General features: G+C 34.3%; 1 protein-coding gene across 4 annotated transcripts in view; it reads left to right on the top strand.

Moving 5' to 3' along the window:
• The window catches only part of PRKCI (protein kinase C iota), a 65453-nt gene extending 50212 nt beyond the window's left edge, over positions 1–15241 (top strand). For 2 of the 4 annotated variants that reach the window (XM_039865015.1, XM_039865017.1), the window contains 7 exons: positions 939–1074; positions 4639–4726; positions 5688–5813; positions 6600–6679; positions 8166–8255; positions 8624–8739; positions 12375–15241. In XM_039865015.1, coding sequence (XP_039720949.1) covers positions 939–1074; positions 4639–4726; positions 5688–5813; positions 6600–6679; positions 8166–8255; positions 8624–8739; positions 12375–12462 — 724 coding nt within the window. In that variant the 3' untranslated portion in view covers positions 12463–15241. The remainder of the gene's footprint in view (positions 1–938; positions 1075–4638; positions 4727–5687; positions 5814–6599; positions 6680–8165; positions 8256–8623; positions 8740–12374) is intronic. The other 2 variants (XM_039865016.1, XM_039865018.1) reach the window with 1 other exon arrangement.
• Positions 15242–21043: the final 5802 nt, after the last annotated feature.

The raw sequence follows: 21043 nt of genomic DNA on the forward strand, positions 1-21043 counted from the left end.
TTTTTAATATACTGTATGTTTATTGTTTATTTAGGCTTTATCAAATGGTCACCCTTCATAGCAAAGCCACAGATGATATTTTAAATTGTGAACATAGCCAGTATTTGTTTCTTGTTTGTTCAGTTGGACTTGGGGAATGTAGTCTAGTTTTACTGCGTTAAAGTGCCAATTCTGGTTTTATACCATCTTTGCTTTTCTAGAAACCTGAATGTAGAATAAGGACTCAAGTTACCTATTCATAAAATTAAGTAGCTAGAAGTTATGTAATAATGTACCTCCAAATATGATTGTGATAATATTCACCAAAGCAGCCATAAACCAGCTTGGGTGTTTCAATTTTCATTATTCAGGTGACAAGTTCTGGTTATCACCAATGAGCTGGAGGCACTTTTTAAAACTTTTTTCTTTAAAATGTTATTGTTGTAGAGTGATTTCTTTAGATTCCTTTTCTAGAATTTTGGTATGTATTTTATGGTTCAAGTAGTAAACTTTTAGTATTCTTTCTATTCTAGACCAATCAGTGGGTCTTAGCATTTTGGGAAGTCACTGGTCCCTTAAAGAAGTGATGCAAGCTGTGGAAACTCTATAGATATAAAAGATGTACATACAACTTCCAGTTGTAGGAATATGGACTGCCCGAAGTCCATCTAAGGACCCAGGTTAAGGACCCCTGTTTGAGACTTTCAAACTGTTAACTTCGTGAAAAGTGTGATTTAACTTATAGTGAAACTTTTGTAATTGTGTTTTGGGTTCAGATATTTTAAAGTGGTACTTCACTTGTGTTTGATAGTGTCCTAAAATCATTGGAAGAAGAAAATCTTTTGACATGGTTTTGATGTTTTGTTTGCAGACAGGAGTAGGACTTATATATCTTCCTCTAGAAACTTACCACAATTGAAAAATTTGAACCAGATGGGTTATTTTTCATTTTATTTTAGATTTTACTCTGCAGAAATCAGTCTAGCATTAAATTATCTTCATGAACGAGGGATAATTTATAGAGATTTGAAATTGGACAATGTATTGCTGGACTCAGAAGGACACATTAAACTCACTGACTACGGCATGTGTAAGGTGAGAGAAGTTATTTTGGTAATATAACTACAGAGATGGAGAAATGATTGCTACTTTATTTAGAATACTTTTTGAAATTCTAGCACAAAGATAAATTTACTTATTTCCTAACCATTTATGAAATTTCATATTTTCTGTATTATATGTGCTATGAGTTAATTTCTCTTTATTGTCTGCAACTTTTTGTCTTGAAAGTTGTGACACTATTAAAAATCTGGAAATAAAAATTGCCTATAGTCCCGCAACTTTAACACAACTACTTGCATATCACCATCAATTTTTTGTCATTTGATTATAACTCTTAATTTAACATTTTCCTAGGCAATCTAACATTTTTAATAATTAAAATGTAAACATCTGACATAAAGTACAGCAGAACAAAATAAGAATTTTAGTTATTCTCAGGACATGTCCTTTATTTCTTGGTGGTTTTTTCTTTTTTGTAACAATGTTTTATTTAAAGGCTCAGTCTTTTTCCACAAAATGTATAGGGAGCTACACACTCCTTGTTAAAGTAGCTGGGACAGAATTGTTCTTACACAGTGATATGGTGTGTGAATTACATTCCCTCATTCACCTGAAGGAATTGCCTCCAGAGCCAGGAGATTATTTAAAGGCTAACATTAAGTAAGACAGTCTAATAGGACTGCAGATTTAACCTTATTATCTGTTCATCAACATTAGAAAAGAAAATCTTCACCTAAAGGTACACAACTTTTATGTACACAACTCAGACATTTTATCTTTTCTTATATTAATTTTTTCTTAAATTTTTTTATTATGTAAGTTTTGATCATAAGTAGAGATTTAGTAGGTAACCCATTGTGAATCCGTCACTCAGATTTGCGATACCTTTTGATCTGTGTGTCGTTTTCCCCCCAGTGGATCTTTTTCTCATTTCATAAAAAAAAAAAAAAAAAAAAGAAGAAGAAAGAAGTCTTATAATTTGTCAAGGGAAAATAAAACTGAACAAAAAATATGAAGAATGTTAGCCTTGTTAAAAAATGTACAAATTAAAACAATGAGGCTTATTTTGCATGCCCAGATACTGATTTTATAATTATAATAGTCTACAAGAGTTTAATGAAATGGACATTCTCATATGTCATTGGTGAGTGTATATATTGTTGTAACCTTTTTTAAGCAGTTTGGTAGAGATGTATTAAGACTCTTTAAAAATGACCATATTCTTTGATCTAGGAATTCTGTCTTTGGGATATCTTGAGTAAATATTTTGGTCTGTGAAGATAGGTTTATGACCAAAATATTTTATTGTTTTTTCTGATAAATATTTTAGATAATTGAAATGGCTACTGGTAAGGAGAATGATTTAAGGAAGTTGTGGAATGACTAAAAAACATGGCATACAAAGTCATTTAAAAAGATGTTTATAAAAAGTTCGTAACAATGCAAAATGCTTATAACATTAAGTAAAGTTTTAAAGTATATTCTCTCATTCTATATGTTATATATCCTATTATATATTCTATTATGTAGCATCACATATTTATTCTGTTTACTTTTACATTTTTTTAAAGTTATTCTAATGCGTATGCATTACTTAAACAATGAAATTTACAAAAATGAATTAAGGCTTTCTTTCTGTCATTTTTTATTCAAAGAAATTTGAGAATCTTGTTTTGCCTGGAAGATTTTATGAGAGAAAAATTACTTAATCTTTTCTTAATCTTAATGAAGAATAAAATTGGTTTATTTTACATTCTCATTCTTTCTGGAGATCCTCAACCAAATTAATTAGGATCTTTGATAAATCTTAGAGGTCTTATTTAGTAAGTCTTTAAATTGGTTCTCCTGTCTACCTCCCTTAATGTTTTTCCTCCCTTTGCAGGAGCTGCTTAAGAATCACACACAAAAAAATCATTGGAATCACAACATATTACTTACTAAGTATATCTTATAGATGTGTTATATTTAATAGAGTAAAATTTAAAGAAAAATACATACACCATACCCAGAATATCTCTGGAGGGACACATAAGAACCTCATAACAGTGGTTGCCTCTAAGAAGCTGAAACTGGGTGTGTCAGGGACAGGAATGGGAAGAAGGCTTGATTTGCAATCTATATCTCCCCTTTTTTTGTTGTTTGGAATTTGTACCGTATAATGTAACAATAGGGAAATGGTTAAATTCTAAGTACCTATGTTGTTTAATTTTATATACTCAATAATAGGAAGTATAAAGTAAAAAACATCTTTAATTGTATATTTAATATTATTCAGCTTGTTTTTACACTAGCTTTTATTGTTAATATCTTATTTAATTGCCTCATGACTAGAGAATAGTCTGAATGATATTGGTTCTTGACATGTATTCCTTTGCGATTTAGTATTTGGTCAGTATCCCATGAATACTTAAAAAGGATATATAATCTCTATTTTGCCTACAAAGAGTCTCTGTCTTTCACACACTCTCTCTTCCCTTCTTCACACACAGATATATGTATTCTTTGTATAATTTATATATATTTTTTAGCTCTATCTGGCTTTTGTCCAAATCTTTCTCTGCTTGCTAATTTTTTTGTTTGAGTGATCTATCATTTTCTAATATAAATGTGTTAAAATCATCTGTGATCATTTGTGATTGTATTATCAGTTGGGTTGTGGTAACAAGATATGATATAGACTAGGTGTCTTCAAAAACATTTATTTCTCGTGGTTCTGGAGTCTAGGAAGTCCAGGATTAAAGTGCCAACAGATCCATTGTCTGGTGAAGACCCTCTTCATGGTATGCAGATGGTTGTCTTCTTACTGTATCGTCACATGGCAGGGAAAAGAAAGGGCAAGCTCTCTTCTTATAAGGACACTAATCCCATCATGGAGGCTTCAAATTCATGACTTAATTACCTCCCAAAGGCCTCCCTCCCAATGGTATCACATTAGGGCTTCAACATATGAACTTGGGCACACAAACATTCAGTCCATTGCGGGGATTGTGAAATTATCCTAATAATTTTGTCTGTTTGTACTCTTTGTATTTCGAGGCCATGTTGTTATGTGCATACAAGTTTGTTATAACTTCTTGGTGACTATTCCATTTGTTATTGTGTAGCTTGTCTATTTATGCATATTAGTGTGTTTTGCCTTAATTTTCTCCATCCTGTAGCTAGTAAAATACAAAATCAAAAACGTGTGCCTTAGGAATAGCAGCTAGAAGGGAAACATAATGCCAGCTGTGGTTGTGTTAGGTGGGCTTTAAAGTGCTTCTTTATAAAATGTGATTCCTTTTACTCATATAATTTAAATTTTTCTATTAAATTTTTACTTGTATATAAAATTTTTTAATGCAATTTTTATCTAATTGAACTGACTCTTTGCCAACAACTAATGATGACAGCTTTTCTTTAAGCTATTTAGTGGCAGTCCATGATTTTAATAAAAAAAGCAACTGTGTTAGTGATATTTTATTTAAGCTTAATAAGTTACCTACAGATGCTGAGCTTATATAATAGATAAAAGAGGTGACTTTAAAACAGAATTTTGGGTCTTATTGTTTATTTATTTTCTTCTTCTTCTTCTTTTTTTTTTTTTTTTTTTAATAAAAGGAAGGATTACGGCCAGGAGATACAACCAGCACTTTCTGTGGTACTCCCAATTACATCGCTCCTGAAATTTTAAGAGGAGAAGATTATGGTAATAAATTAGTAGGTGGTATTTTAGTTATGTGCTAGAACAGTAGTTAAATGTGGTGCAAATTGCATTATAGTACACTATAGTATTTCAGTACTGACCTTATTAATATAAACTTTCTTGATCCCCTTGAAACCTACATGAAAACCCCAGACTCTGCAATGAAAGAAAGCAGAACCTAGGCAATATCTAGAGTTACATATTTGCATAATATTTCATTAACGACAGCACTAAAGAGCACTAGGCACTATTCTAAGCAGTTTACAAGTATTATTAAGTTAATCCTCTAAATAATTCTGTGAGGTAAGCACTGTTAATTCCTATTTTATAGACGAGGAAACTAATGTATAGGAAGTTTAAATAATTTCCCCAAGGTTATACAGCTAGAAAAAGGCAGAATAGCGATTTAAAACTTCAGCCATGTAACCTCAGAGTCGTGAACTTCTAGAAGATTGTTCAGATTTCCTGGAATATTTCCCCCAGGAATCTTGAAAGATAGTGGAGAGATTGTCAGGAACCAAAGGATATGTTTATCTTAAGAAAATGTTTTACTACTTGAGTTCTGGCCCTCTGATTTCAGCAGATGTAAAGGAAGATGTGTACTTTTGGTAGCTGCTCATAATCTGATTCCAAGGTTCTTCAGGGATCTTTAATGAGCTAGCAGAAGATTAAGTTTCAGACCAAGGAAGGTTATTCACAAATGAAATTTAATTATATCCTTAACACAAAACAGTAGATACAGGCCATGAGTATGAAATTATAGATTTATTTTCATATTTTTTTCACATTTTTCATATTTTTAAATATTTTAGGGACCTCCCTTTATTGATAAGTGAAATATTCCTATAATCCTCCATGCCTACGATGATAGTTATGCATTTAGAGTTTACTTTTTCATTATGTAATAAAATGAATCAAGAATGAAGATTGGATAATTTGTTACTTTAAAATTTCTTTTTTGAAGGATTCAGTGTTGACTGGTGGGCTCTCGGAGTACTAATGTTTGAGATGATGGCAGGAAGGTCTCCATTTGATATTGTTGGGAGCTCTGATAACCCTGATCAAAACACGGAAGATTATCTCTTCCAAGGTAATTTGTAGTATTTTACGCAGATTCTCTGTAAATGTATTCTAGAGCATGAATGAGGGTAGCACAAGTTACTGCTTTGAGTAAGAAAGATGAAAATAATCTGGACAATATACATCATAATATGTGAGGCTTTAATTTTTTGGAATACATTCTTTTCTACCTCACTACTCTTCATTCCCATTTGCCAGTTACCTTCTCATTCTCAAAAACATAACAGATTCCTTTAGATTGTATGTCACAAACAGATTGGAAGAAGGAATCCTGTGGGTAGGGGGGACATGGACCCAAGGCTGAGTGCTTAAGTTCAAGAACAATATGGGGAAAAAAATAGAGTACCAAGAAGAGAGATTGAAAGGTGGGAGGAGCCCCACAATTGAGAATACAAAGAATTGAACAGAACAGAAGCAAGCAGATAAGCACAGGACTCCCAACACAACACATAGTCCAAAGAAGTGTGAAGGCTGCTGTAAAATTCTGCATTTAATAATTAAGACCATTCCAGGAAATGAATAGATATTTTATATAATAGGAACTTCAGATGGACCTGAACTATGTGGAAGGATGTTCAACCTCACTACTAATTAGGGGTATGCGCATTAAAACATTAACGAACTATACTATTCCATCCATTTGGCACAAATTTTAAAGCTGGTAATATCAGTGCTGGTGAGGACGTGTAGCAACTGGAACTCTCATAGACTGCTGGTGATAGTGAAAGTTGATAAAACATCTTTGGAGAATAATTTGGCAGTGTTAAATATAATGCCATTATTTTTATCTTTCCAGTTATTTTGGAAAAACAAATTCGCATACCACGTTCTCTGTCTGTGAAAGCTGCGAGTGTCCTGAAGAGTTTTCTCAACAAGGTATAGTGTATAATAATCTTTAGTGGTTTAGTTCTATATAAATTAAACTGGTAAGTAGGTTCACGCAATGTAAAATTCCAGAATAGCAGAGGATGTAGTTAGATCTGGGATTTGTCTCTTCACCAGAGTAATTTGACATTAGATCCTGAGATGAGTTGTCCTTTCCGTTTTGCCAGTGTACTCCCAGCTACATATTATGTATGGTGTTTTTAACATAAATGACATATACCTTGTACTTAATTAGAGAAAAATTGCCTCTTGGGGGATAGTTTCAATTATACTTTCAGTCGCAATATTGAATTTTCTTTGGATTATTATTCATAGACACTCTTTACTTGTTGAGCAATTGGGGCAATAGTGTTCTCTACAAATTCTGTCCTCTACAAATTCTCAGGTTTTTATGTAGGTACCATTACGTAGGCATGATTAACTAAATCATTGGCCAATGGTGATTGAACTCAATTTCCAGCCCCTCTGAAAATGGGGCTCAAAGTTCCAACCTCTTCATCACATAGTTGGTTCCTCTGGCAACCAGCCCACATTCTCAAGTATATAGAGGCCCAACAAGAGTCACCTTATTAACATAAATTCAGGTATGATCAGAAGGGATTTGTTATGAGTAACAAAAGACACTCCTTTCACTCAGGAAATTACAAGGGTTTAGAAGCTCTGTGTCAGGAACCTGGGACAAAGACCAAGTATATATACTTATTGTATCACAATGATCTTGGCAATTATAAATCACATTTTAAATAAATGGTAGTTTAAAATAGGTTGATGTGCATTTACCTTCTAAGATAAATAATATATGATGAATTTTAATAAGATGAGAAATCGAAGCTTATCTTAAATGAGTACTTTATATGAGGAAAGACTTTAACTGGAAACCTAAGCTTTAACACAGTGAAAAATGAAGGTGAAAGGTGTTAATATGCAAAATAAATTGCCTTTTATTAGAAAGAAAAATGGGAACATGTTCTCACTCAGTAATGAATAAGCCAAGACTTTTTACAAGTTGCATTCCCCTTCTTAGTCCAATGATTTAGATAATGGTTGTATCATTATTGTACACAGTTTATGGATTGTTGCCATAATTAGGCATGGGGTTTTTAAATTAAGCTAAAAACTTGTGAAGTTTGGGGGTTTGCATATTTCAACTGTCACCGTAACCCATGCCAAAGAAATAGCTGGATGTCGCTCAAATGATTCTGCTGCTCTCATTTTCCTCCCATTTTTCTTTAGCAAGGACTGGTGACATAGCTCCATTTTAATTACATGATAGCTGGAGAAGGAGCCATGAAAAATCATAACTTGTCACAAGCTTCAGATACTCATTTGCATCTAGTGTTGTACCTTCTAGAAATGAAAGGTAGACCATTCTGATTTCAGTTATAAAGGTGTAACAGACACAAAACACAGGTCACAAAGGTGATGTATTCTAATGCATGATATTCACCCAATTTTGAAACATTTCTTTGCACCATAGGACCCAAAGGAACGATTAGGTTGTCATCCTCAAACAGGATTTGCTGATATTCAAGGACACCCATTTTTCCGAAACGTTGATTGGGATATGGTATGTAAATTTTGATTGTTTGCTGTATTAGATTTCATTATTACCTTGGGCCAAATTTTATTGTCTTAAAAGAATACCAGAAAACTAGTATATCACAGATTAAATTACTTAAAATCGTTCTCTAAAGTGCTTTTTCAAAAGCTTTTAACAGCTTAGAACATTAATTTAGTGGAGCAAGTTGTGATATTATTGATACCTGCATTGATGTTCAGATTTATAAATCATTTTCATTATTATGAATATTGTAGAACCTTGCCTAGGGACTCACTTTAATAAGACTGGGAAACATGTGACAGCAGATGAGAAATGTGGAGGTGGAATTTTTCTAAGAATACAGGCTTGAACTGTCATCCAATATGTCTTTCTAGATGGAGCAAAAGCAGGTGGTACCTCCCTTTAAACCAAATATTTCTGGAGAATTTGGTTTGGACAACTTTGATTCTCAATTTACTAATGAACCTGTCCAGCTCACTCCAGATGATGAGTAAGTATTTCTATAGACTGAAATATTTTTAAAGTTCTTTGAAAGTCCCATTTTTAGTGGCTATGCAATGTTTTATTATCATATTATACTATAATTTATCTAACAATTCAGTTACAGGATATTTGAACCTATTATACTATTATAAATTATAACAACTGCCATTTTCTATTTTGCTTTACATGCATTATCTCTGATTCTCACAACAACCTTGTAAACCTAGTTATTGTCATCTTCAGTTTACAGATGAAGAAACCGAGGCTCAGAGAGGTTAAGTAAAGTTACGTAGCTGTCAGGTGACAGAGCCAGGATTCATACCCAAATCTGAGTGACCAAGGCCTGTGCTCTTCCCACTGTGTTGCACTGTTTTCCATTCTGATGATGACCAGGTGTCTTGAGTTCCTGCATATTAAGATAGACTCCTAGAAAGGGAATTAGGTTAAAGGGTATGAAATTTTAGAGCTCTTGATATGTATTGCCAAATTGCTTTTTTAAAAGATTGCATCAGCTTATCAAGTCCAGCCATCAGTGATCTGACCTGTTTTTTGTGTTTATATTACATGTTTTTAAAACATGGTTTAGAGTAACTTGGGAATATTTTGATCATTTACATGTCTTTGCAGATTCATTCTCTCATCTCAAGGAGGCCCTTACTGCTTGGCAGTCATTTACATCTTGTTGATTCTTACCCCATTCCTCATAGCAGCTGTTCTAAACTGTCTCAACATTTTAGAAGCCTTCATTCCTACCCCTGCCTCCATCACTCTTAATGGATTAACCTTGCCTTAACTTGACTACAAGCCTTGAGACCTCCTTGGTGTGAGCTTTCTCCCTTTCAGCTGTCACCAGACCAGCTTGCATCTCAGAATTGATCTCTCTCTCTTCTCAAACGTTTTCTTTTTCCCTGTTCTCGGAAGGCTATCCTTCCTTTACAAGGGGCCCTCCGTTTTCCCAGACTTGTTCCCTTATTTTCCTCCAGGATTTCATTTTGTCAGTTGCCTCCATTAAAACACCTTTAACTTCTCGTTTTCACCTTTTTCCCCTCTGCTTATAAACATGCTCAAATATCCTGTCCCTCCCGCCCCCCCCGCTGAATCTTAGCACTTCTTTGAAGCACCATTTTTTTCTCATTTTCTTTTTATCTCCCAGCTTTTTCAAAGGCAGTCAATAGATGGTCATGGTAAAGGAAAAATAAATAAGAAGTATCTTTTATCGGATGCCTTCAGAGTAGTCAGCGTTGATTACAGTCAACATCGATTGTGTTGTACTTTTTTACTGCCAGCATTTTAACCTCTTACAGCTTAACCTGCTCTTTCAGCTTTGAAGGTTGAATGACTTCTTAATTTCTAAATATTAAGGTATTTTTTGATCAGTTCCCATTTCCCCTGATATCTATAAAGCATGGCCTTGCTTTGGTTGTCACTGTCTATCCTGGTTCTACTTCATCTCTGTGACCATTTGTCATCTTTTTTTGCCCTGTCTCCTTGAGACTAGAATGTACTGCGGTTCTATTCATGGCAGCCTTTTCTTTGCTATATGCACTTTGTACCTTGGAGATTTGTTCCAGCCCTGTCGCATGGATACCAGTTACTTAAATGACTCCCAGCTTAATTGGCAAATAATTATTGAGCAAAAGGTGCTCCACTAAGTACTAGACATTCAAAGATGATCAAGACATAGGTCCATCTTACAAAAAAGCTTACTGCTTTCTAGAGGAGAGAGATGTATACCAAAATCATTATTTCAGACAGCACCAGGTATCAGAAGGAGCACTAGATTTAATCAAAAGATAAGGGTTTGAATCCAGACACCACCTTTTACCAGCTGGGTAACCTGGGTGTGAATTACATAACTTCTCTGAGGCTATTTCTTCTTGTATTGTCTAACTCACAAAGTTGTTGTTAAGAATAAATGAGTGATGGTTTTTAAAGGATTTAGCTCCCACCCTGATGTCTGTTTTGAGCTGCATTTCCATCTCTTGTCAGATAGCATCTCCCCTAGCTCGTCAGATAAGCACCTCAAACATATTAAGTCTGAAATCAAAGTAATGCCCTTTTATGGTCTCTTTTTCTGTTGTTCTCAATCAGTTCCTTGTTCTTATTCACCTTTTTCTGCTCATTGCATCAGCATGTATTCCTGTATTCAGATTTCAAATATCAGTGACTGTTGACTCCTTCTTTTCCTTAACTAGAAAATATCTTCAGCTGCCAAGTCTATGTCTGTTTTTCCTTTACTTTATCATTTGCATCAGATCCTTCTTTTCCATTTGCATTGCCATAAGCTCAGTTTAGACCTTTTCCAAATCAGACCTAGAATATTATACCATCCTCTTAATTGGGCTCCTTCTTTACTTTGCAACCCATTCTATACATCTCATGAAGTACCACTCCAGTTCTTTAAATACTTAAATCAGAAACCTTTAGTAACTCCTGCATTGCCTAGAAGATAAAATCTATCCTCTTGGCTAGCATTTAAGGCCTCCCACCATCTGTTCCAGCCTGACTTAATAGCCATATCTCTCACTATATGTTAACACAAATGCTATGTTCTGATCAGTCTCAGTTACTCAGCATTCCCTGATAGTGTGCTGTTAACCTTTGCTCATGCTGTTTCCTCTATATTCTTCCTTCATTTGCATCTATTGAAACTTTCCCCATCTTTTAAAGCTATCTCAAATGCAACCTGATCTTTGATGGATTGAGGTAAATCTTCTTAGTGTAAACATCACTGGATTCTTTGAGCTAGCCATTACCTTCCTTCCAGCATCATCTGCCACTTAACACCCTTCTCTTCCTGTGCTCCAGCTCTAATAAATGTCCTGTATTTCCCCAGACCTAGCATAATCTTTCATCATTCTGTTCAGTAAGTGTTTGTGGAATGAATGCTGCCTTTTTTGATTTCTAGAAGTCACCCTTTTCTTCAGAACTGTGATTAGAACAGGACTTAGCTTGTCCTGTCTAAAACTTAACAGATACTACTTTCTCTTGTAGCTTTCTTTTTGTACGAGGTACCTTCCCTCCTTGAACAAGGGCACTATACCTGTGTTAACTGTGCTCTGCACTATGGTGTTTGAGTGTTAAAATATTCGATAGTACTACTCACTGATCACTTTTGAAGTAGAAGCCCAGTGTAACAGTGTCCACCTCTCCACGCCCTGCGACCCACTACTTCTCTGTGGTGGTCGCTCCTTATTCCAGGTCTCTCAGTGTACTTACTTGTTCCTATTGCCTTTTCCTTTCGGTTAACTTCTGGGATTCTCTTCACCATATTCCATCTGGCCGTTGAAGTGACTGCTAAATTGAATACTAGTTCAGACCTCGATGTTTACCTGTAGTTATGAATGTTCAGGTCAATAGTTAAAATTAACTAGAATTGTGACAACTTGCTCCTTTTTTATTCTCAGTCTTCAGTTTTAGACTACCTTTTAGTATAAACTTGCTTATTCACTTATTAGTCTTTTTTGATTTTCAGTACTCATGAGTCTTCTAGATAATATTTTGGGATTAATCTAAAAACTCATAAAATATTTTTTCCATAAGATATATAAATTAGCCTTATTTTTTGTATTAATCTTATTTTACCGCTTAAATAAAAAAATTGATGAAATCTTGATTATGAAAATTAAATTTTTTCAACAGTGATATTGTAAAGAAGATTGATCAGTCTGAATTTGAAGGTTTTGAATATATCAATCCCCTTTTGATGTCTGCAGAAGAATGCGTCTGATCCTCATTTCTCAACTGTGCATTTTGTTTTTGTTGCCATTTAATGCATGGAAAAGTCATTACCAGCCTGGAGTCAATGAACTGTATTATATTTGCCACCTACAGAAAAGCACTTCAGTATCTTCTGTTGTTGACTGTAAGAGTCAATTATTACATCTAAGTTTAACTATGAAAAAAAATTGAGACTATTTCCAGGTAATCATGTTAAAATTTAGTTATACTGATAATCTAGCAGGCTACTGATAAGTAACGAAGTTGTCCTTTTTTTCTGAAGGAAATACCACTCCTTTTAAAAAGAGTATCTGTTACATTAAGGCATATGGTGGGATTATATCATAAGCCTCCCATGATTTTTGTCATTCTTCCGTAAGTCATTTAAGTGGTTAATTTTGGAAAAAAGATTAATTCAAAGTACAGCAACCTGTTATATTACCTGTTAGTTTCTGAATTCTTTGTGTTTAAAAATTCAACTGTAAATTTTATCATTGCTTTGGATAATTAAATTATTGATTTTTAAGGCAACAGTTATTAAATTGAATGATAATAAAAGATATTGCTTGCTTAGAATTGGGGAATACAGATCTTTCTTGAGAAAAATAATAGACATTTTCTTAAGATTCCAAATCATTAGCTATTTTTAAAAAACTAATACAAGTGATTTCTTTAATATATGAAGGGGTTAGCTTCTGAGCTTGTCCCTTTAGCCAGAACTTTAACTGGAATGTTAGTTAATACATGTAGTTCAGAGGATCCAGGATGCAGTTGAATGGAAAATTACTGAGTATATAGAAAGGAAAAAATAGAAATTTAAAATAGATACAAAAAATTTCAATGGTCATATTTATTTCTTATTGGAGAATAAATCTCACAGTTGCTTTCTGTGATATGATTTAAATAAAAGATTGATACCAAACTTTTAAATGCATTCCACCTATCAGGCGGAGGCAGAATGTATACTATTTTTACCTTATAATTTAGTATACAGGAAAAAAACTTATCTTCTAATCAATGTGTTAACCATGATTATTCTTCCCTCAGACCACACTATCCATATTTTTGGACACTTTATGGCATCATCAGTGAAATCCAAGAAAAATAATAAACATGAATAAACATTCAGGACATACCCATACACACATACATACATACTCACACACATCACAATTCTAAGTCCTTAAGTGAATTTTTGTTAAGTAGGTAATACATGTAATACAGAGTAGAATACATTTCAGGGGCAAAGTTTTTCAAATTATTTTTATTCATGTTAGTGTTTTAGCAATGTAGTATTTAAAGCAGCAGTCCTAGACCTTTTTGGCACCAGGGATCTGTGCTCCTATGAGAATCTAATGCCTGACCTCTGAGGTGGAGCTGAGGCGGTGATGCTAGGGCTGGAGAGCTGCTGCAAGTACAGATGAAGCTTCGCTTGCCTGCCGCTCACTTCCTGCTGAGTGGCCAGGTTCCTTATAGGCCACGGACTGGGGGTTGGAGACCCCTGAATAGGGATGCCAGTGATAGCATCCTTCTGTTGTTTAAGTATTCTTTTTATGAAAAGGGATTTAAAAAGTAACTATAATCATCTAAATTACATATAATTGCTTAATCTTAGTACAATTTAATTTTGGGGAAAGCTATCTAGTCTTAAACTTAGAATGATTTAAAATTTGTAGGCATTTAATTAACTTTTTTGAGGGGGAGGGGGATGCTACATTTCATTAGAAATGTAATTTTCCCCAAAGTTTCTGACCATGTATACTTCTTTTCATTAATAACTAAGTCTAAAAGCAATGAAAACCTCAAAGGAAAAGTGTTGACATACATTCACATATTTATTTTAGAGATATGTGTTTCTTTTAATACCAGAAACTTGTTTTAAAACAAAAAGCAGTATTCACTTCAAACCATAAACTTAGAGAAAATTCTGATATCTTATGTAAGAAATATGTTTATGATCTTGCTTTTAAGTGGTGCTGTTTCCTCTATGGCATTAGTTCTAAAATTTTAGGATGTGGAATAATCACCAAGGAAGTTTAAAATGCACATTACTGTTCCTACCTTAGAATTCTGTTAGGTCTTTGAATGAACTACATTCTGAGAAACATTTTCTATGAGTTATTCTTTTATTTTGTCCTGTAGTTAAATATTAGAAAAGATTATTCAATGCTAAAACATTTTGAGAAGGGGTAGGCAATGAATTTCATATCAATAATTTTAAATAAATGTTGAACAAATAACTTCTTCAAATTAGATATCTTCTCAAAAAAAATCCATCAGTGTTCTATCAATAATGTTACAAATGGTGAGCATTTTTCTATGGTTAAGTTTTAAACACTATTCATGGTAGTCTTTTGTTTTTAAATCTTTTTTTTTTTTAACTAGTAAGATTCACTGTGTATATTTTATGTAATTGCATTACAAATATGTTTTTAATCATGTTCTGTTTTTTGTAGTCTTCAAGTGCCATGACAATTCTTTTTATATTATACAGAAGTTCTCTCAAAATACTCATCAGAAGAATAAGGCAGTTGACAGTCAGAATGGTTGGAATTGTGATGTTCTAAGAAAAAAATTTATTTTGTATAAGCATGTGGTCAGATCACTTTCTGTATATGCAGCCTTAATTGGATAGCAGGTATTTTACTTTGTACATTTACTTTTTAAATTTTGTTTTGACTCTTGTCATGTAGAGTATTGCCTTGGTCATCATAATGTAATCTGTATTGGTGTGTTTTGTTTTGTTTTTTATTTTAAAATCTTTAAATAAAATGTTTAATACCCATTAAGATTGGAATTTATTTAATATATAACACCAGAAATTTGTTGAAGGTGTATCAAAATTTGTTTAAAAAGGAAAATGAGAATTTTAGAGTTTGGAATTTTGCTGTATGTAAAACAGCATTCTGGTAGTACTGATGCCATATTGTAGATTGGAACTCATAAAATATTTAGTATACTTTTAAACTTGCCCTTCGTTGCATCTCTTCTGTTGGTAAACAAATTATTGAAAGATCAGCTGAACATAGAACATTTTAACTTTTACAACTGAAGCAAATTTAAACAATCAGCAGATTATTCCCAAATTGTGTTCTACAGTGATCTAAAGTTTTAGAACTCCTTTCTCACTTCTAGCTATTGTCCATATATAAACAAGTGTGAGCCTGGTGTCCCACATTTACAACCATCTTTAACATAAGTTAATGTTTCCTTTCCTTCGCAAGAAGAATTAAATCTTAAGTGCCTTAACTTTTTTTCTTAATTGACTTGTCAGAGAGCTGGGGCTTGTGTATTAAAACGGTCAAAGACTGATCTCCTATGTCTGTTATTTTATCCTAAATTCAACTCTTGCTCAAAATGGAGTTAAAGGCAGTATTATTAAAGAACTGTTCAGGCAATTCCCTGTATCAAATCATAAATTTGGTTGTTTGCTCTGAATTAGTAAAATCCCAAAACAGAGTCCAAAGAGGAATTTGATGCTTTATGGAAATTTTGCATTAGGCATTTCATTTAGACACTGGGACAACCAGTTTCTCCCTGAAAGGTAAAAGCCTTTTACTTTTAAAATTCAACAGGTTGGTTCTGGATAACTCTTAACAGAGAGTCTGAGTAGTTTGTTTCTATAGTTTATTGCTCCAGAATATACTGAAATTTACTATGCATTGGTGCTAAATAAGGCTAATAAAAAGGCAGAACATCTACCCCGACATTCAAGATAGAAAACACATTCAGAGAAAAATGTTTGTCTCCACAACAAATAGTCCAGTAATAAAAGCCAAATAAGTGCAGTAAAACACATACATTATGTGGTCATGATAGTTTATCAGCTTCACCAGTGAAACATGAGTTTTGCTTGACATATAATTGATCCATGCTAGGAATTTTTAGGTTTATGGTAGATTCTACAAAGCTTTCAAAATTCGTATACATTTAATAAGAGTAAAATCTTAGATGCTTATGTATACGTAGTATATGAGATCTAATATATATACACAAGTATAGTATATATGTGTATATAATATATGGTTATTTTTGGCTTCTGAGCTCAGAAATATGAATTGGACTACATGGGAATGGGAGAGAAATTTGTCAGATGCTTTTGCTTAGATTCAGTCCATCTTTGAAATTTATAATTAAAATGAATCCAGCTCAGAGTGATTTTTGGATGTGAAATGGGGCAATACAGTTCACCTTCATGAAGCAATTTGTATCTTATAGGGATTAACAGTGCCTTTTAACTTGAATTAGTATTTTTAATGATTTTATTGAAGAAAATGAAATTACAAGTATCTAAGAATTAAGTGGCTACGTATTTAGTCTGAGCTTTCACAGGATATCTGAAAGTTATAACCCGCGACAGATGGATTCACTGGACTCGAGAGAGCTTTAGCTTAAGTTTTCATCCACAGCTTAGCTTGTCAGAAGCAAATTCTGATTGCGTAAGAAAGCCCATTGAAAGGCTCTAGCAAAATCCTTGAAAAAATTAGACACTTTGTTTTTTCCATAAAAGGGAAGTGTGCTGAATTTCTAGAGGTAGTGCCACGTAATCAGATTTAAAACTTACATGATATAAACTATCTGCAATGTGGGTGGCTACCCTTGGTGACATTACATTATTCATAATTAGGAGTAAAATCATGTAAAGGTAGTTAAGTACAGGAACCTAATTCTAACACATTTTATGGCCCTTTACAGAAAGTTTTTTTCTAAGTAAAATTTTTTCTAGGAAATCTAAGCTTTTATTTAAAATTCAGATTAGAAAATTTAAGGATAATGAAAAGGTGCATTTGTGAACTATTTGACTTGTTTATCCTGTTTAAGAATATTTTAATGAGGAAATTTGAATCAGTGTGACAAATACTTGATATTTTGCTAAATTATTCCTTTTTTTAGGTTAAAATTTTTAATTTATGTATTTATTGGAGGCTTTACAATGTGTCTAGTACTATATTGATTCTGCAGAATTTAGAAAAGTTTTATCATAAGGAATTTTTTATGATATGAGGAATAAATTCATTCCAGGAAAGTTGGCTTAAGTTTAAAACAGAATTCTTTGTGTACGTTATCCCTTTAGGCAGGGGATATATGCTGTGATTAAAATAAAAATTAACATTCTCCCCCAAGTACTGAGATCTGAAAAATATGAAAATGAGGGGACACAGCTGTGTATCTGGTTCTCAGAATGATGATTCCATCTGTTTCACCACCACCAGGGGCCAGTCTTGCTGTAAGGAAGGTCAGAGTTGCCAGCACCTTAGCCCTCTGGAGGAGGCAGTATTCACTCACAACAGGCTAGTTACCAAGACGTTCCAAGATTTTCCCAGTGCTGATTATGTGTATTTTGATTTTATAAAACTGTTAAAAAGATACCATTTGAAATTGCTCTGAAGGAAATACCAAATATGTTATCTGTGGGTATGGCAAGTTTTCATAGAATTGCCTTTAACTGTTCTGAGTGTTAGACTTTCCATATTTCTTCAGTACAGACAAGGACCTACTATGTGACCTGCACTGAGATAGAGCAAGCAAGAGTCTAGTCATGTCTTATTTCGTATTGTCTGGGCACTCTTCCACCTATGAAAGATATCTTTAGCTGAAAATGAAATGGGCTGATATTGATCGTTTTACTACAGACAAATTCCGTTAAAACAAAATCCAAGAAATTGTCCACATTCTTTAGTTGTGGAACGTTCTATATTAAATATTCATGACTTTAAAAAGTGTCTTTCACAGATTTAACCCATAGATATTTGTAGGCACTCAAATTATCCATTAAAGACACAATTTCAGAATTTTTCACTATGTTACTATTTCAAAAACACTAAACACTTTTGTACTGGAGATAAATAGTTGAAAGCATCAGTTTGCCAAGGAAAGAAATTTTTCTTGGTATTCCCAGTGAAAATTAATTTCCACCGTGCCTCAATTCCAGGCAGTTATTTACTTCATTGCCCCAAATAACTGATTGTACAATGTACCGTAAGTTGTATTAAACAACCTCACACCTTCTCCTTCACAGGTTTTTCATCAACAACTTTTTTAGATTTGTTATGTTGTTGACACCACTTTATAATTCACTCATTGTAACTTGGTAGTAGGAGTAACTGAGAAATATGAAATCTGTCCACTTACAAAGTATTCTTAAAAGTATAAGAATTCCTTTTTGTATTTTGAAATAGAAGAGAAAGCTTTGATTTTTCAGAGATGCGAAAGGAAATTAAGTTTCCCAAGGAAAGTTGCTCCTTGATGTCTGGTCCACCCATAGAGAGAGATCATTTATGAATTTTAATAGCTGACATGGGCCAGGCATGTGCTGAGCATTCTGCACACATTTCATTTAATCCTAACAATCCTCTGACACTGTCTTTCACTCCAGAGCTGTTGAACTGCAGTCTTGGTAGGTGGGACCTCAGACTAGCATATCAAGCTAGTTTCATGTTAAATTTTGAGAACCACTAACCTATGTTAATATGTACTATTATCACTGTTCAACAGATGAAAAAAAAAAGATTTAAGGAAGTTAATTTGCTGAAGGTCCATATAGTTCCAGGGTCTAATGCTTCTCAAGACAGTTTAAATAAAATTTGCTCTAAAATCTCAGTCTTTTTTTGAGAAATTACACACTACTAAGGCACTGTTTTTCAAACTCCATCTTGCGAACTAAATCCTTGATGGCCATCTCTGTGGGTCTGTTTAGTCTCTTCTCTACAACTATTTGTGTTGCCTCAACCCTGCCAGCCTTTTCCTATGATATCGCACTCCATCTTTCCCTGGTCTGAGCCTCCCACATCATAGACCTATGAAATACACTTTCTTGGAAAGCCCATGACCCCTTTCTTTCAGGCACCCAGAACTGTGATGTGGCCTATCAGAAATTGCTACTATGTTGAACACTTGGTGTGAGCCTGCCCAGTAAAATAATCCTGTGACTGGCCTCTGCCTACCTATGACTCCCTCAGGACAGAAAGTCCAGGATGCTGCTGATTTCCAGGAAACTAGGATGTCCTCCAAAACACACACACACTCCTCTAATCCACTAGGTGACTGCTGGGGTTCTTTTTTAAATTTATTTATTTAAATTAGTTTCAAGTATACAATACATTGGTTAGACATCTATATAGTTCATAAAACAATCCCCTCAGTTGCTCCCTCCCTCCTGCTGGGATTAGTTCTGTTAGACATTTTGGAGTTAGTTATACCCATGTGCTGGTTATCTGTGGTGACCATCCAGATGTGACTCCAGTGCGGTAGCTTGCTTGCCTTGCACTCTCATTCCCATTCTTTGTTCTTGCTTCCCCCAACTCAACTTTCCCTCCTCCCCCTTAACATTTCTTCTTTGCTCACTGGGACCTTCCTTCCTGGGTAAATGAACAAAAATGTTCTCAGCCTATTTATTGCACTTTCCCTCCCTTCTGACCCATCCCCTGAGGACGTTGCTTTTCCTGTCACCTTCTCAAGTGAAGGCTCTGAGTTCTGATTTCCAGGATTTAGCAATCTCCTGCTTCCTTAATGCCACTGCATGCTGTCACTCCGCCTATATATGAAAACCTACTTCTTTGGATTCAGCCTTAGCCTCTGTCATTTAACATACTCCTACTTTTACATTTGAGGAAGATTGAGCACCTGTCTCACAGCCCTAAGGCCTGCCATCTTCACTTTGAGACAATGTCTCAGTGACCCAGGGATCCAGTATCCAACCAAACATCAAATCCTGTCCTTTCTTATCAGTCTTTTTCCTACCAACACTTGTTTCCACCTAAGGACCTCAGCACATGCTCTTCCCGTGTTTGTAATAATCTCCCCCAACATCCCCCTTACTCACGGTGGTCACCTTATATCCTTCAGGTATCTGTGTCACTTCTACAGAGTGAACAACCTAAGGCCACATTATCTAGTGGGTCTCTCCACTATTCTCTATCATTGTACTTTATTTGTTTTCTTCACGGCATCTCCCACAACATATAATTATATATCTGCTGGTTTGTTCTATCATGTCACTTCCACCGATAAATCTATATGTTCCATGAGGATAGGGGACCTGTCAATTTCATTGACTATTGCAGTTCCAGCACTTAGAACAATACTGGGCACACAGACCCTCCAGAAATACTTACTAAATGAATAAATAAATGAGTGAATGAACAACTGATAGCTCTATACTTTGGAAAGAGAGAGCTCCCACTGACTTTTGGTTTTTTCATGAGTAGATGTTGGCAGGGAAACTTTCACTGCTCCAGCATAGTTTGGGCTAAGGAACCGGTATTTTTAATAGACCATGCCGATGATTTTTACGCTTTAATAACGTTTGGAAAACTGCACTAGGGAAAGGCCCTCACCCACACACTAAATACTGACCTAGGCTGGAGAAACTTTTTTGCTGTAGTCGGGAAGGTGAATCATTCTGGGGTTTTGTGGAATTCCCCAGCACTGATGCAAACAGAAGCTTTTAGAAAAGGGCCCCAATTACACAGGTAATAAATGGAAATCAAGGGAAATAAGACTCCTGAAATATTGCAAACTGAAAAGTGTAGAGAAATTTTAGTTGATTATTAGTTTTCTGTTTTGTAAGAGGAACTTAGGACAGAAGAATT

The sequence above is a fragment of the Pteropus medius genome, unplaced genomic scaffold (assembly GCF_902729225.1).
Source record: "Pteropus medius unplaced genomic scaffold, Ma_sr-lr_union100, whole genome shotgun sequence".
NCBI classification, from domain to species: Eukaryota; Metazoa; Chordata; class Mammalia; order Chiroptera; family Pteropodidae; genus Pteropus; species Pteropus medius.